Source organism: Neolamprologus brichardi, chromosome 7 (genome assembly GCF_056152115.1).
Source record: "Neolamprologus brichardi isolate AB-2024 chromosome 7, ASM5615211v1, whole genome shotgun sequence".
Classification (NCBI taxonomy): domain Eukaryota; kingdom Metazoa; phylum Chordata; class Actinopteri; order Cichliformes; family Cichlidae; genus Neolamprologus; species Neolamprologus brichardi.
The window spans coordinates 68,256,041-68,272,717 of NC_142110.1; the positions used below are offsets into that span (position 1 = coordinate 68,256,041).

Sequence of the window (16,677 nt, forward strand, 5' to 3'; positions counted from 1 at the left end):
GCCAACATTTTTTCCACTCGATAAAAGTTAATGTGAGGGATTCTGGTGGTCAGGGACAAATGCAATCGCATAGCAGGATGCTGTACACGGGCCAAACTTCCGTCAGGAGAACAACTGAGATCATTCATCCACAATACGAGGTTAGTTATTAATATACTGCAACAACATGGGAACAGAGCAGCTGCAGAGAATTCAACATTAATGAATCAATGTTACGGAAGTGGAGGAAGCGCAGTTTACTCTTTACTATGACTGTCGCCATAATTTGTAGATGATAATGGTTGTAGCCGCTGTGATGCTTTCGACCAAAACAGGCGCAGCTTGATGACATCATCAACATGCGCTATCGCGATAGAGCGGTATAGTGAAAATCTCTATCGTTGGCCAAATTTATATCGTTTCTATCGCCCACCCCTAGTTCAGAGGAGGCGGAGGGCAGGTAACAAAAACAGGAACAGAGCCGAAACAAAGCAGCTGAGAGCAGGATGGGGATGTTTGTAAGATGAAACAGGAGGCTGTCCTTCATAACCACGGTGGGAGGAAGCAGAGTCAGAGCATTTATAATGCAACTACCTGACCAATAATATGGCTGCTGTGAGGTTACCGTACCAACAGACTGTCCAGTGAAATTATAGCATTGTGATTGGATGTCACAGATTAGCACAGTCTGCTGGCTCCACAAACAAACATGGCGGTTAAACATGAAGCTTTAAAACCAGCTGATTGGCTGACGGGGAATGTGGCATTTTTCATTTATAGTTTATGCATCTACACGAGGAATATTCAGACCGGATTTTCCATAAATGTGTTCACAGTGTTTGTAATATTTTACTGCTTTATGATGACTGGTGTGATGAAGCCCATCAGCCAGCGCGGCTGTTTTTACTGATGAAGCTGAGCAGAAACTTTCAGCGTGACCACGGTCAAATCACAGACTGTGGAAAAATTCCTCACATTAGTCCCACCTGTAGGATGGAGCCCTTACACGTCTTACCCAGGTGTCACCTATGACCCTGAAAAAGCCGTAACATCTGTGCAGCAGACTACCAGAAGCTGACCAATCAGAAAGAAGCAGGTGTTTGGGTGGGCGGTGCATAAAGAGACAGGAACACGTCTGCAGCGTGACAGAGAGCCACTCTGATTGGTGGAGCTCTGTGGATTCAGCAAGCAGCTGTTTACCCTTGATGCGAGGCACTTCCTGTGCAGCGGACAGCCGGCCGCGACCCCAGCTTCTCCATCTCCCCGATGAACTCAACGCTCTCCTTCTCTTCCTCTGGGAAGTAACTCCGACTGGACAGCTCCTCCACCTGTGCTCAAGTAAGAACAGTTCAGAGGTCGGGTGGGGACGACCCTAAACATTCACAGAAACAAACGGGGAGCAAGTTTCAAAGTAAAACACGCCGCACTCACCATCAGCTGCCTCAGCTCCTTGTCATCCGTGTGGAGGCAGATAAGGTGGAGCTGCTGCTTCACACTGAAACCCTGAAAACCCAAACACAGACGCTCAGCCTCGACGCTCTGTCTCCTTTAAAGAACAGAGCTGCCACACCCATCCCGGCGCCGGCTCACACGCCGAGCTACGTCGAAAAGGATCGACGAGTCAGCTCGCAGAGCCGGGGTCCAGGCTGTGGACTCAGAGTCTCTGTGACATCACACAGATCCCAGATAAACTGGCCCACAGGCTTTACTCCGACACCTGCGGCCACATTATTAGAAACGTTGGTCGTGTTTGATCGAACAGGAGGTAAAAAATCGGTACTTTTGTCTTTACTTCTCTCCTGAGGCTCGTCTTTGCTCTTTTCCTGATAACCTGTAGTTGAACGTGTGTGATGTCAGCTGCTCTCACCATGTTGGCGAGGAGCGTGTTGGCGGTCCGCAGGTCTCGGCGTCGCAGGCAGGAGGAAACTTGCCGCAGACCCTCCCTCCTCAGAGCCGGCAGGCGACGTTCGGGCCGGTTCTGCCTCCGCAGGACTACCTGAGCTCTGGGGATCTGATTGGTCAGGATGGACTGATGGACCACTTCCTGCAGCATGAACACAGAACAACACTTTTCAGATTTTCACACATTTTTTTTAGCGTCACAGGAAGGTTACTGCGGTTATGGCACCAAAGTAAAAACATCTAAATCTGACCTCTGCTGAGAGCTGCTCCCACTCGTCCCGCTGAGCCTCCTCCTCGGCCGGCGCCGCAGCTCTGGTAGCCGACACATCGGGCGCCGCAGCCCAGGGGAATCTCTTCATGTAGCTCCTCAGCTCGCCGACGTACCGATCCAGAACGTTTATGCAGCTCTGCACGCCCGAGTCCTCGTCTGCAGACGCAGCAGAGCAGCGTCAACTCGCACACCTGTATTAATGCTCTGTGTGTGTGTGTGTGTGTGTGTTCTCTTACGGTGTGTGTTGGACAGCACGAAGCGGATCTGCGTGTTCACGAAGCTCAGGGTGATGTTGAGCAGCTGCTCGGAGAACTGGCGGCTCTGAGCTTCGCTGTTCGAGTCTCTGACGGCCGAACACAGCAGGTCTAAGGCGGGACACAGCTCCTGCACTCCTGCACACATGACATCACTCTTTGTTTGTTTGCACACAGGGCAGGATTCTCTCTGACAATAAATGAAATCATCTTTTAAAATCATGTGAGTGTGAATCTGCAAAAAGAAGAAATCAGGAAGGGGACAGATATTTGTATTTCAACAACGCTGAAAACTCTTTCCTGAACTCGTTTCAGGGAAAGTTGTTTTGGAAGTTTTGCATTCAACGGCATCCACGTGCATCTGCGAGCAGTTTGCACGCTTCTCTGCCTGCGATCTAAAACGTGTGCTCGTAACGCGGCGTGCACGTACTGTCTGTGAGGCTCAGCGCGGAGGCGGCGGGCTGATCAGCAGAGCTGAACGCTGCCGCCGGAGGGTTCAGGACGTTTTCTTTGCTCTTCAGGTAGAAATCGACCATGTCCAGCTGACGGTTCTTCAGTCCAGTCTGTGCAACAACAACAAAGACAAAGTGTTTGATGCAAATGTCACTAACAGTGGAAACAAAGTAGAATTTGTTTTTACTTTTCTTAATGAATAGATAACAGAGTTTTTGGTTTCACAGAACCATCAAAGATCTTTTCCTGGGATCAGGAGGTTGAATGAGATGTGCAGGTGTTTGCTACCTGCAGGGCGTGGATGGGGATGGAGCAGCGCCCCCAGCTGTTCAGGTGGCAGACTGCGTCCACTGTCGCCGCGCTGCCGAACAACATCAACCGGCTGAGCAAGTCCTGCTGCGACACGGAGAACAGGACCTGGAACACGCCGGCCTCTGACACACACACACACACACAGGATGTGAGGTTACTGAAATGGAGGCGGGGCTTGCTCACTCTCAGAGAAACACGAGCTGTCAGGTGATCGCGCCGCTTCGACACAAACTGCAAGTTTTTAAAATTACGTGGACAAAAAAACAAGTTGGGTTCATTTGTGCAGAGTAACCGCGTGAACCTTCGGCGCCCTGTCGGGCTGCTGAGGCCATCGCAGCAACAGTGACCTGCAGCGCGGCGACTTACTCTTCAGCAGCAGCCGATGCTGCCGCTCTCCACAGCGCTGAACCGGCGCCGCCTCGCCCGCCGCCTGGTGGTATCTCACGTTCCCGTACTCCATATCCCACAATGCAACTGTGGTCTGTTGGTTTCCCGGGCGGACGAAGGTCAGGAGAGCGGAGAACTCAGAGACGGTGAGCTGAGATGAAGCGGACGATTCGGGGACGGCGAAAGCGACGGTCGTACCCCCCGGAGGCACTCTGCTGTGGGACGAGGAGGGAGCCAGGTGGGGGTCCAGGTGGGGGAGGGAGGAGAACCACGAGGAGGTGCTGGGAGGCTGAGATGAAGAGAAGCAGGAGGAGGAGGAAGGAGCAGTGGCCTGTTTTGCTCTGCTGTACATGGAGTTGAGACGAGCCTCCCAGGAGCTGGAGTCGAGGTCAGAGGTGAAAGGTCAGAGGTGAAAGGTCAGAGGTGAAAGGTCAGAGGTGAAAGGTCAGAGGTGAAAGGTCAGAGGTGAAAGGTCAGAGGTGAAAGGTCAGAGGTGGACCTTTCTCTCTTCTTAAAATAAACGATGCTCCGCAGCTTACCGGTCGGTGCTGAAGGTCGCTCCCAGGGCCGAGATGCTGAAGCTGGAGCTCGACAGGCTGTCCTGGTCTCTGGGGTGCTGCGGCTGAAGAGGGGGGCGTGACCGAGGGGCGGCGCACAGCAGGTGGTCCGGAAACATCCTGAAAGACAGATCATGACTCTGAAGTTTGCTCTGTGCCGTGGGAGCGGGATTAGCTCGCAGACGAGTCAGCGCCATTGGATTGATGCAACTAATCAGTTTAATGTTCCTCCAGCTGAGCCGCGAACCTCACACAGGTTTCCCGCCGCAGACGAATCCACGCCGCCCTCAGCGTTTCTGCTTCTGTCACCATTCTGAGAATCTTTTCAGCACTTTATGGCTTTAATGTGACGCTTTTCCCCTGAATCACCATAAACAGACTCTAACACAGACACAGCTGTGCTTTCTACTCATCCAGATGCCTTCTAAGTCACTGCACTATACCTGAAGTAGTGGTTGAGGTCGACGGCGATGGCGGCGTGGGACTGAGTGACGGCCACTGCTGTGCTCAGATCAGCCGACACCTGGAGGAGGCAGAAGGAGGGAGAGGAGGAGAAGGGGAAAGAGGCGAGCTCGTCCTCTGCCGGGCTGGAGCTCAGGTAGGCGGGCAGGCTAACGCTGGCCAGCAGAGCGCCATCGGAGACGCTGCACACAGCTGGAGGGGGTGGAGTTAAAGAAAAGGACGTATGGACAAAAAGCGAGGCGCTTTACTTCATGCATTCATGAAAGTTACACCGCAAACAATTTGAGAGGAATGTATTTAAATGATTGATAAAAAGGAAGGATACATATGAGTCCAGTGGAGCTGAGGGCAAACAGGGTTTCCATGGAGACGCAGTGATGGACAGCAGAGCACGAGACGCCGTCGGCCAGCTGGACTCTGCAGCAGGATAACGTCTGAGGCTCCTCCTCCTCCTGCTGCCACTGTAGCTGCAGCAGCCAATCAGAGTTCAGCATAACGCAGCAGCGGGCGGTCACAAAGGACAACACCTGCACCACCTGCAGCTCGCGCACACCTGGGAGCAAACACTCGGTCAGCTAATGCGACGCGTTAATAGCAGGCGGGTGGCCTAGGCGGTTTTGGTACTCACTGGGGTCCTGGTCTCTGATGGTCTGCAGCAGGCGGTCTGCAGGATGCTCACACACACGGAGCACGGAGGTGAAGGCCGACCGCTCGGCCCTGACCTCCAGCAGCTTCAGGTCACCCTGAGATCCCACAGCCAGCAGCCTGAAGCCGCCGACTCCCCGAGAGTGGACGGACACCTCCTCCCACGAAAAACTGTGAGCAGAAAGAAACTTGTTTACTGCTTGTTTGCCTGCAGCCCTCACTAACCGACACAGCACAGGGAGGACGTCTGCTGACCTCCAGCTGTAGTATCAGCTGTCTTTGGAGGCAGCTGCACTCCACAGAGAGCCACACACTGCAGTGCTTCAGCATACAAACACATGTTTGAGTAATACATGCATTTATTTTCAGCCCATTTTCTTATTGTGTGTGTGTCACATTACCCAAATCATCAAATAGTCAGAAAGTGAAATGTTAGCAGTGACTGGACAGTGCCGGGCGGAGCTCTGTTTGATGGGTTCTAGTTTAAACAGAGGATGTCTCACACTGACGTGTTTCAGATCCAACGCATTTTAGTGTTAAACCAGTTACTCGGAGATTATTCAGCTTCATCACAGTCACTATCTGTGCAGTTCCTGTTGACTCACTCTCGGTAGCTGCCCTCCGCTGCAGCCGGAGAAGCCTCTCTGTCCGCCGGGTCCCACACCACCAGCTGCCCCCGGACCCCCAGACATCCGAGCAGGGAGCCTCCAGGAGCAAGCTCAGCTTTCCGTACGTCCGCTACATCACCACAGTGCTGATTCTCCGGGATCACAGCTACCTCCGTGGATCCAGCCTGCAGCCGCTGATTCACTTCCAACATCTTCGCGCGGTGAACCGGGACCGGAGAGACCGGATTGAAGGTCTAACTGTGAGCTAAGAAGACATTTTAGTTTCAAAAGAAGAATAAATCTGCTGTCGAGGCTCTTCGGATACTTCCTTTTCTCATGTAAACAGCTGCTCGGGTTCAGTTGTCACGTGTGCTGCCTCTACTGTCAGCTGACCTCCGCGGAAAGTCATGCGCAATAACGTCATCGTGGATCGATTGCTTTTCCCTGGACCCAGCTCTAGAATGCGACACGCTAATTGGCTGAGACTAACACCGCCGATCTGTATACAGTTTAGCAGTTAGCGCTCATGCTAACTGTAGCTGATTGGTTCCATTGTCGCAGATAGAGATCTGCTAAAGGCGCGCTGCTAAGCTAACGGCTGCCTCTTAGCTTTCCTGCCAAAGTCACAGCGAAAGGTCCCGTTTATTATGGCGTTTTCTAAAACATGGAAGCAGTGTTGAGCCTCGTGTCGTTAACTGTCACGAAGGTTTTACAGTTCTCCGGACTGACGGACAACTGGAATGCCCCGAGGGCCAAAAAGATGGAGGAGAAAGCGTTAGAAGTGTACGGTACGTTCAGCCGGTAATGGAGGCTAATGGAGGCTCTGGTCTCATAAACAAGGCTCTACTGCACTGTCAGCTAACCTGTCTACGTACTGTAAGTCTGTAAACCCGCGGCCAAGATACTGACAATAAATACCAACGACTGTAAATAATGTTAAATACATACAGTCAGTGATGACTGCCGCCACACTGTAAGAAAAACTATCCGAGTAAGAGTTTTCTGTCAGTTTTGCTCGCAGATGATTAAATCACGCGCCGAAGTGTCGACCGTGTAATGAGCTTTAGCAGGTGTTATAGATTAGTAGTAAAAACGTAAACTGTTGAAGATTAAGTTAAATGTGAGATTATTGACCTGGAGTTTGGTGCGACATGTGGAAAAGGGTAGAGAATTAAAACTTACCCTCAACATTTGACCTATTTTTAACTCCTCCTCAGTAAAACTACATGAAGTTCCCATCCACTCATCACAGGCTTGAACCTCACAGTCATTTTGGGCTTTTAAGGATTTCTTTGAATGGTTCTTCTTCCAGGATGGACTGTTTTAAAAAACTGAATTGATTTTGATGTTTACGTACACATGCTGAAAGCTTGTGATAAATGATGTTGGAGGTTCTATAATGTCTTTAAACTTGGCCGAGGCCTGCTAGCTTCTCATTAGTGATCATGGTTAATTACAACTGACAGATTCTCTCTGCAGCATAAAAAGGATTTGTTTGACAGCATTCACTGGATTGACCAATACTGGGAACAATGGGGAAGTCCAGCCATCTCAGTGAAGATCTGAAAAGCAGAACTGCAGATTTACACAAGTTGGGAAAGTCTCTCTGAACAAGGATCCAAGATCACACAAGTACAAGTTACTCAGATCTGTCCCCACTGAGGTCTGGGAGAGACCCAGACTGTCCCCCTCAGCTCAAATGAGCAGCTAGCCGGGTGAAACGGGGACACAGTTTCCAACAGGACAACGATCCAAACACACATCAGAACTGGTTTTGGATAGAGCAGGCTAACACTGGGCTTAGCATTGAGCGTTTCAAACCCCTGAAAATTTGTGGACCAGTTTAAATTCAGCTAAGGAGAGCAGTCAAATATCAGCCAGACGTGCCAGAAGCTGGTTGATGGATACAAAAACATGTGGTTGAGGTGCATCTTGCTAAGAGGCATTTAACCTGACATTCGTGGGGGTGTATGTATATCTCTGAGCCTGACAGTCTTCACAGTGACCTTCCTACAGGTCTGCTCTGCAGCAGGAAAAACTCTGAATTTCTTGGACTCTTCGTATCGTTCTCAGTTTGTTTCAGCTGATCCTCAAACACGAGGCTTTGCCTGTTTTCTCACTTTAATCTCGCTGTCATGTGACTCCCGTTTTCTTTTTCTCCATCAGATGTGATCAAATCGATCCGTGACCCAGAGAAGCCCAACACCCTGGAGGAGCTGGAGGTGGTGACGGAGAAGTGCGTGGAGGTGCAGGAGCTCGGAGAAGACGAGTACCTCATCATCATCAGGTTCTCCCCCACCGTCCCCCACTGCTCCCTGGCTACGCTGATCGGTGAGTCGATGATTGAACCAGGTCTGAGTTATTTCAGCTCCTGTTAGGAGGACAACTCAAAATGTTCCAGATAATCTATTTCTAAGGTTTATGGAAAATCTTTGGAGATCAGCAGGAGACGCTTACAGGAGGAAGCGCATTTGGAAAACGAATCTTAGCTTCAACAAAAAGAAACCCAGACATGTTACTGACCTGCTGCCAGTGACCTGATTACCTCGGCCGAGGTGACCCGCTCTGTGGACGTGTAGCTGGATAAACTGTGTCAGGGCTTCAGGTAGAGCAGGGTCGGGTTAGTTTCCCAACCTTACAGGTGTGCTGTGTGTCGTCAGCATATAGAAAGTACTGTCTACAGATTTCAAAGTATGTAAGTGTCGTCAGGTTAGTCAGAAATATACTGCAGTATAATATTATATAATACTACTTAGTCCTGCATACAGTTTGTGTAATCAGAGTAAAACTGCTCGTATCTGCAAACTTGTTAAAGTAGATTTAATCAGAGCAAAGAAAACAAATGAACATGTAGAAAACAGCCTCGTGCTCAGAGCTGCCCCGCTGCTTCTCCTTCTTACAAAATCTTCCTCTTTTCCATGGAGAACAGTAAAAGTCTCAGTTTAAACATTTGATGTGTTTTCTCTCTTCTGTTGGGAATAAAACATGAATATTTATGAGAGCTGCTCATCACTGAATTCTTGTGCAACGGGGTCGTAACCATCTGATTTATTTTAATTAGGAGTTTGTTTCCCTTTTAATCACAGTCCAGTCTCTCCATCACCGCTGTAAGAATACTTATTATTCTGGATGTCCTCACAGCGGCGGCGCTGCAGTGACAGAGTCTGCCCGAGGACGCTCTTAATGTGATGAGCAGCAGGAAATAACCAGCGTCTCGCTTTTAGCTCAAAGCGATCTCTGGAAGCTGCGTGTGTGTGTGTGTGTGTGTAAATGCAAAAAAATTTTAACCAGACAGTGCTGCTCCTTTTCCTATTTCTATCAAACTGTCGGAGCGACAGAGTGAATCTACTTCAAGACAGACTTTATAAAACCCGATGTATGCTGTGGCAGCTGAAGACATCACTGATTAATTTAGCAGCTAACGGCAGAAGTTGGTTCTTTTTGAACGGGAGGCTGCTCTCACGATTCAAAGTGTTTATTGTTGTTGGAGTGATTTTGTTAAATGTTGTCATTGTTGTGCTTCAGTTTGTAAACCTTTTCTTAAACAGAATGTTTAGATATTCTTTCATTCTCCTCCCTGGCCTGTTGGATGGTGGGGGGGCCGTAATGTTTAACCCTTTAAGACCTACCATAGAACCAAGTCTGCCAGAGCTTATATTATATGTTTACATGCTGTGGAGCCATTTTTGGGAGCATTTCAAGTTGTTATACATCAATACAACCATTACAGCCCAGATTTTAATAATATGTCTGCATTAAGTGCATAGTAATTACATAAATTGCAAAAAAAGTGCAATAAACTACAAAAAAAATTAAAATTGTTTTTGTTTTTTTAACATATATTTCTAGTTAGAGAAATTTAAGAGGCTTATCCCTCAAAACTGTAAATACAAAAAAGTTGCACAAAATAGTTTCCCACCACAGGAAATTTATTTTGAGTGTCTTCATAGTTTTATTTTTGAAATACACCAATTTTTATATACTGCAGGAAAAACGAAAATAAATATTATAATGCAAATTTGCAAAAAAGCAGCATATGCATCAAAATAAACTATTTCCAGCAGTGCAATATGAGTCCTAAGCATCCCAGAAACCACACAGAAAGTCATAAAGTCAAACATAACTTTTAAAAACACCAGTATAGGCTCATGAGGCCCTGATGGTAAAAAACTACATTTCCGCGACATGACGTCACTTCCGGTTTCGGGCAGGTCATGGTGGACATGTGATAGTTCGGGCTGATGGATGTAGGAAGTGTTATGAACAGCTGATCGGATCGGCAAAGCGTGTTTCTGGAATATTGTGTTTTTGTTGCTGCAAGTGCTTTTTATGCAGTTTTTGCAAAGCTATATGTGGAAGGAAACTGTGACCGAGGACAAGCTGATGGCATAAGATGTAAGTACAACTCCTCCGGTTTCATATGCAAAAACCATTATTGCGCTAGCTCACGTGGTTGCAGAGCTACCGGGATTTAAAAATAGTTACGCAAAACAGAGCGTGCTGCTCTGACCGGTTTTAAAGGGTTAACTACAGGCACATTCCACGTGAGATCCTGGTTTCCTTATCTTGTGAAGGATGTTCAGCCCCGGCCATTTAGCGGCTCCCCTATGCTTGTATATGGTGAACCTTTAAAGTTAAGCTGTATACAGGTGTGGGGAGATGACCTTTGGATAACCAGGAAATGTGGTTAAACAGTTGTAAGCATATGTTGTGTGGCAGGAAGTCATGTATACAGAGACACACACAGACACATACACATTCATTCACATGCACACACACACAGTGCCTTAGTTTTTATGGCACGCCACAGGGGTTTTATGGTGGGGGGGTTGTGTAACTGAGTTGAATAAAAGACTGGAGTGTTGGCTATAGGGGTGCTTGTGTTAGCTCTCTGAGCGCAGTCTCCCCTTGCAAGTAAAAACGTACGGGTGTTGTGTTTGCAGTCTCGTGGTCTAATTCCAGCAGGGTCGCATGTTTGGACCCAACAATTGTCATGAAGTTTTTACTTGGCTTTGATTTCCAACTCCGGGTTTGGAGACTTTCTTTGGAAATGAGATGAAGCATGTGCTTCTTCTCATGTTTGATGTTCCTGTTTGCTCAGTAAACTCTGACACACATTCGTCTAATCTGCTGCTAACGTTGCTCTTCGTCAGTGTCTGATGGGCTTCTTCTGTGTCTGCAGGCCTGTGCTTACAAGTCAAGCTCCAGCGATGTTTGCCATTTAAACACAAGGTGAGTTTCAGCGTGACGTAAGTCGCTGCACCCAAACCACCGATGACACATTTTCACCCCGACCTCCTCTGGCATCAAGCCCCCATAGATCCTTTATATCTTGATGTTGCAATTAGCATCACCTTTCCCCCCGCCCACTTTCTACTTTTGGTCAGGGTTTAGGCGGAGCTCGTCGTGGTCTAGGTTAAAATGCGCACCTGCTTCTCAGTGATGCCACAACAAGGTGGTCAGCTGACCTCTACCAAATGACACCTTTGCTTTCAGCCATTTTCTGTACAGAGCAACTAGCAATATAATTATAGAAGTTTCACCCGGTGCTGTTTTTGTGTGCATAGACGTTTGAACTTCCAAACTCAGGCGTGACAAAACAAATCGAACGTTCCCACAGAGAACAAAAGGAAGCGGAGGAGTCGAAGCTTCCTGGACAGACGCAGCTGTTCTCTTATTAACACATCAATGAGCGGCACTCGGAGAAACGGAGGCAGGAATACCGCTGTCGATGAACCCTCCGCTGGCCTTGGCAGCCTGCTTGGCAGCGGTTTATTCACGAGCTCGTTGGAGAGGTTTCAGCACCAGAGATCGAGGAGTTCTTGGACTGCTATCAGACAGACAGGAGAGGGTGCAGGCAGGTGGAGAGCTGCAGGCTTCATCATTAAAGCTGCTTTACAAACGATTTGAGTAGCCTCTTAATTAGAGGAGTGATTTTAATCAGCAGTGCTGGACAAAGCAGCTTCACACTGGCAGGAAAAGTTATCAGGGTAATGAAAAGTTTGTTTAATGGAGCCTGATTTCTGCAGGAAGCTCTCACTGACTGTTTGCATAGCAATGAATCCAAACCACACAGGAACATTAAAAATACAGTGAGTGATTATTTCAGGTTATTTGGTACAAAAACTCATATTTGTATTATTGGTATTTAATCCTCTTCATGATTCTCATGGAAAATAAACTCACATTCTGTTAAACGTATAATTAATACGTAACACGTGAAAAGTGCATAAACATGCTCATTTATTCCTGTTGTTGTCCTAATTACTTTTTACCGGCAGATTAGACAAGCCTGATGTGCACTGGTTAAACAACAACAACAGCTGGTTATAAGCTAACACTTTTCATGTCTGTTCTTCTCTTTAACAGTTTGATTTCATTCTCACATCATGTGAGAGTTTATTCACTTAGTGTTCGAGTCCGAGAAAGTTGCATCCACTTCAAAAAAGTTTCACTAATGTTGCCCAACAGAGGCTGATGGTGCCCGACAGTGGCTAGCAGTGCCCGACAGAGGCTAACAGAGGCTAGCAGTGCCCGACAGAGGCTAACAGAGGCTAGCAGTGCCCGACAGAGGCTAGCAGTGCCCGACAGAGGCTGACGGTACCCAACAGAGGCTGACGGTGCCCGACAGAGGCTAACAGAGGCTAGCAGTGCCCGACAGAGGCTGATGGTGCCCGACCGGAGCTGATGGTGCCCGACAGAGGCTAGCGGTGCCCGACAGAGGCTAGCGGTGCCCGACAGAGGCTAGCGGTGCCTGACAGAGGCTAACAGAGGCTAGCGGTGCCCGACAGAGGCTAGCAGTGCCGGACAGCAGCTAACAGAGCCCGACAGAGGCTGACGGTACCCGACAGAGGCTGACAGTACCCGACAGAGGCTGACGGTGCCCGACTGGAGCTGATGGTGCCCGACTGGAGCTGATGGTGCCCGACAGAGGCTAGCGGTGCCCGACAGAAGCTAGCGGTGCCCGACAGAGGCTAGCGGTGCCCGACAGAGGCTAGCGGTGCCCGACAGAGGCTAACAGAGGCTAGCGGTGCCCGACAGAGGCTAACAGAGGCTAGCAGTGCCCGACAGAGGCTAACAGAGGCTAGCAGTGCCCGACAGAGGCTAACAGAGGCTAGCAGTGCCGGACAGCAGCTAACAGAGCCCGACAGAGGCTGACGGTGCCCGACAGAGGCTGACGGTACCCGACAGAGGCTAACAGAGGCTAGCAGTGCCCGACAGCAGCTAACAGAGCCCGACAGAGGCTGACGGTGCCCGACAGAGGCTGACGGTACCCGACAGAGGCTAACAGAGGCTAGCGGTGCCCGACAGAGGCTAACAGAGGCTAGCGGTGCCCGACAGAGGCTAACAGAGGCTAGCGGTGCCCGACAGAGGCTAACAGAGGCTAGCGGTGCCCGACAGAGGCTAACAGAGGCTAGCGGTGCCCGACAGAGGCTAGCAGTGCCCGACAGAGGCTGACACTGCCCGACAGAGGCTAGCGGTGCCCGACAGAGGCTAGCGGTGCCCGACAGAGGCTAGCGGTGCCCGACAGAGGCTGACAGAGGCTAGCGGTGCCCGACAGAGGCTAACAGAGGCTAGCAGTGCCCGACAGAGGCTAGCAGTGCCCGACAGAGGCTAGCAGTGCCCGACAGAGGCTAGCAGTGCCCGACAGCAGCTAACAGAGCCCGACAGAGGCTGACGGTGCCCGACAGAGGCTGACAGAGGCTGACGGTGCCCGACAGAGGCTAACAGAGGCTAGCGGTGCCCGACAGAGGCTAGCAGTGCCCGACAGAGGCTAGCAGTGCCCGACAGCAGCTAACAGAGCCCGACAGAGGCTGACGGTGCCCGACAGAGGCTAACAGAGGCTGACGGTGCCCGACAGAGGCTAGCAGTGCCCGACAGAGGCTAGCAGTGCCCGACAGAGGCGAACAGAGGCTAGCAGTGCCCGACAGAGGCGAACAGAGGCTAGCAGTGCCCGACAGAGGCTAACAGAGGCTAGCAGTGCCCGACAGAGGTTAGCAGTGCCCGACAGAGGCTAACAGAGGCTAGCGGTGCCCGACAGAGGCTAGCGGTGCCCGACAGAGGCTAACAGAGTTTTTAGATGTCTCCTTGATCCACCACAGCTGATTTAAATGACTAAATGACCTCCTCAACATGTCCTGAAGTTCTCCAGAGGCCTGGTAATGAAGTCATGTGATTCAGGTGTGTTGACCCAGGGTGAGATCTAAAACCTGCAGGACATCGGCCCCAGATGTTCTCTTGGCCAAAGCTCGGTTAGTTTCCAGCGTTGTCTAGTCCTATCACTGAAACCAGTCATCTGAGAGCGGTCTCAGTCATCGAGGGTTCACGCTGTGCAACGTCAGATTTCAGTTTTATCACACTCTGAGCAGCGTTCACGTTTCAAAGTTGAGTTGTAAATGATGAATGGCGTCTGTTGTTCTCTGAGCCACAGGAATCCTGCTTTATTTCCGCTCTCCGAGTTTCTAATCCTAAACCACCTTCATCTGTGTTTCTCGCTTTTATGCAGAGCCAGGCTTTCAAATCCTCTGTTAACTGAATAAAAGCTGGATAAATGACTCTGAAACAAGCAGCCCGTTAACAACGCTTCTTTTTCTTTGCCTTCTCAGTTGGAAATTTACATTTCGGAGGGAACACACTCTACTGAAGAAGACAGTAAGTCTGCCTCATTTCTTTTTGAAAGGCATTTTCATGGATTGTAGCTAGACGTATTCAGCAAAGACAGCAGATTCAGAAGGATCGGAGCTTTTAGAAACTACAGATCGTCTTTTACCCGAATCTGCTGTTAGAAGCCAAGACGTTCATCGTATTTACTTTACATGTCTGACTTTGCTCCTAACCCTGTCCTAATGTTTTAGTCACATGCTACCTTTGCACAGGTTCCTATGGTTACTATTATTTTGACCGTCTTTAGGTTTAATTTACACAAAACTTAAGAACTATGGGATTAAAGTGGTCAACGTGTAAAGGTATTAGCATGTAGACGGTGCAAGATAAAAAATAATATCAAGAGATTATCTACTGACAAGTTACATGAACGACTTTTAAAAAATGGAGCAAACTGACAAAATGTTTGTTTTTGTCTCAGTTAACAAACAGATCAACGATAAGGAGCGAGTGGCGGCTGCCATGGAGAACCCCAACCTGAGAGAGATCGTGGAGCAGTGTGTCACCGAGCCGGACGACTGACTGCTTGGACCGTGTGTGTGTGTGTGTGTGTGTGTGTGTGTGTGTGTGTGTGTGTGTGTGTGTGTGTGTGTGTGTGTGTGTCCATAGTGCCTGAAAATTACACTCAGAGGACTGCTGAGCGCTCGGCTAAAGGCGGAGCCTCGTGTTGGCTCGCCGGACCGTGTCGGGGGGATTTGGGGTTTTGTTTTGGAGGCTCCTCACGGGGAACTCTGAGCCATAAAGAGTCAGAGGCTGAAGTCAAACAGCACATGTGTGTGTGTTCACTTTCTCATCATTCCTGCTGGAGGGACTCTCCCTGAGCGGCAGCGTTTCCTCGCTGTCGTCTGCTAAAGGCGACGCAAGATGCTGCAGGCGGAAGTGGGTGGGGCAAACAGAGACTGTCCTACTTCATGTCATCGTGCAGACTGTGGAGAATCTGTGGCTTTACCTCCTTTGCACAGATGTTTCCAGCTTCTCTATTAATGGTTGTTTTTTGGCGCCTGTCCTTTTCTAAATGCACTTATCGAGATTTATCTGAGGGGGTCGTTATTTTTAACGAGTAAGATGTAAAAATCTAATTTACTAAATAACCAGGTAATAAAATTAGATTAAAAGTGGACCTGTTTTCCTCGTTTTGTTTCCTGTCATAAATCTCCCGTTCCTTCATATTAACTTGATCAAAGTTTTAATAATGAGCTCAGTGCATGTACAGTCATCCCTGTGAGCCGATAGGTCAGGCTGCACTCATTTTATCAGGCTTTTCTATTCCTGGAACTTTGTGATGTCACAGAGAACGGTGGAGCAGCCGGAACTGAAAGGTCTCCCATGTACAGGAGTATTTTTTTAATAACAGGCATTTTTTATGCTCTCATATTCTCTCAAGTGCTGCCGAGAGCACGCCAAAGCAGCGGGTGTCGATATCATCCCAACCAACCACAAACAAGAACGCACATGATGTCCAAATACAGAGATGAAGGTTTACTTTCAGAGTTGCAAGACTAAATTTCCTGGTTTGGGAAAATCTTCACCTTCACAGGAGCTTCTCAGAGACTGCACAGAGGCTCGGTGTGAGCTAAAGGATTATTTTGAACTGCATATCATGCAAAGCTGCTAGTAAAGCAGAGCAGATGAATCGTTTCATTTACAACTGCAAAGCTACAGCTGAGAGCCGCCATTACAGACAGGAAGTGCTGGACAACAGCGAGGCTCTAAAGTCGGCTCGTAGGATCGATTCGACCAATAGCGACATCTGAGCCCGACTCCTGTACTAAATATCTCACCCTTATACTCGGCACTGATCCAGCTTTTTCTTTTTTACTGCGTAATAATAACAATAATAAAAGTAATTGTGCTGAAAAACCACCACTGGCAGCTAAAATCACTGAAAACGCTCCAGAAACTTCTCATAATTCCCTCAAACTGTAACTACAACTCTGACCACCAGGGGGCGACGTGTCGCCAGCAAACTGTTGCAATCTTTCCATCTTCAGTTTCCTCAACAGATCTGATCCCAGAAAAAGGGTGTTCTTAATAACCTGGTTAAATAAAGGTTGCACTGGCTCGCTGGTTGTGGGACGAATGATGTTACATGAAAGTACAGCCCAGCTGAAGTTCATCCACACCTGTCGAAGCTTCAATAAAACCAGATAAATGCACAACTCTTTGTTTCAAACTTGAACGCC

At 48.9% G+C, this 16,677-nt stretch overlaps 2 protein-coding genes across 3 annotated transcripts in view; one reads left to right on the top strand and one right to left on the bottom strand.

Moving 5' to 3' along the window:
- The window catches only part of spg11 (SPG11 vesicle trafficking associated, spatacsin), a 19,141-nt gene extending 12,532 nt beyond the window's left edge, over positions 1-6,609 (bottom strand). The window contains exons 1-13 of the mRNA XM_087844236.1: positions 5,828-6,609; positions 5,206-5,393; positions 4,903-5,130; positions 4,559-4,769; positions 4,098-4,235; positions 3,538-3,935; positions 3,148-3,293; positions 2,837-2,969; positions 2,389-2,544; positions 2,133-2,308; positions 1,847-2,023; positions 1,411-1,482; positions 1,180-1,307 (exon numbers count right to left, since the gene is read on the bottom strand). Of these exons, the coding sequence (XP_087700362.1) occupies positions 1,180-1,307; positions 1,411-1,482; positions 1,847-2,023; positions 2,133-2,308; positions 2,389-2,544; positions 2,837-2,969; positions 3,148-3,293; positions 3,538-3,935; positions 4,098-4,235; positions 4,559-4,769; positions 4,903-5,130; positions 5,206-5,393; positions 5,828-6,042 (2,366 nt within the window). The 5' untranslated portion in view covers positions 6,043-6,609. The remainder of the gene's footprint in view (positions 1-1,179; positions 1,308-1,410; positions 1,483-1,846; positions 2,024-2,132; positions 2,309-2,388; positions 2,545-2,836; positions 2,970-3,147; positions 3,294-3,537; positions 3,936-4,097; positions 4,236-4,558; positions 4,770-4,902; positions 5,131-5,205; positions 5,394-5,827) is intronic.
- Positions 5,451-15,612, top strand: ciao2a (cytosolic iron-sulfur assembly component 2A). 2 transcript variants are annotated; one of them, XM_087844235.1, is made up of 5 exons: positions 5,457-6,618; positions 7,997-8,161; positions 11,013-11,062; positions 14,437-14,482; positions 14,916-15,612. In XM_087844235.1, exons 1-5 carry the CDS (start codon positions 6,495-6,497, stop codon positions 15,014-15,016), a joined length of 486 nt encoding a protein of 161 aa, XP_087700361.1. In that variant the 5' UTR covers positions 5,457-6,494; the 3' UTR covers positions 15,017-15,612. The 2 variants fall into 2 exon arrangements, with proteins under 2 accessions (XP_035772286.2, XP_087700361.1); XM_035916393.2 differs by lacking the exons at positions 14,437-14,482; positions 14,916-15,612 and adding an exon at positions 11,451-11,574 and having other exon boundaries at positions 5,451-6,618.
- The last annotated feature ends 1,065 nt before the right edge of the window (positions 15,613-16,677 follow it).

Bases quoted from the DNA above. Each gene is read 5' to 3' on its own strand.
- ciao2a (XM_087844235.1), top strand. From the start codon at position 6,495: ATGGAAGCAGTGTTGAGCCTCGTGTCGTTAACTGTCACGAAGGTTTTA. The intron at 6,619-7,996 runs GTACGTTCAGCC...TTTCTCCATCAG, and splicing joins GAAAGCGTTAGAAGTGTACG to ATGTGATCAAATCGATCCGT. The intron at 11,063-14,436 runs GTGAGTTTCAGC...TTGCCTTCTCAG, and splicing joins GTTTGCCATTTAAACACAAG to TTGGAAATTTACATTTCGGA.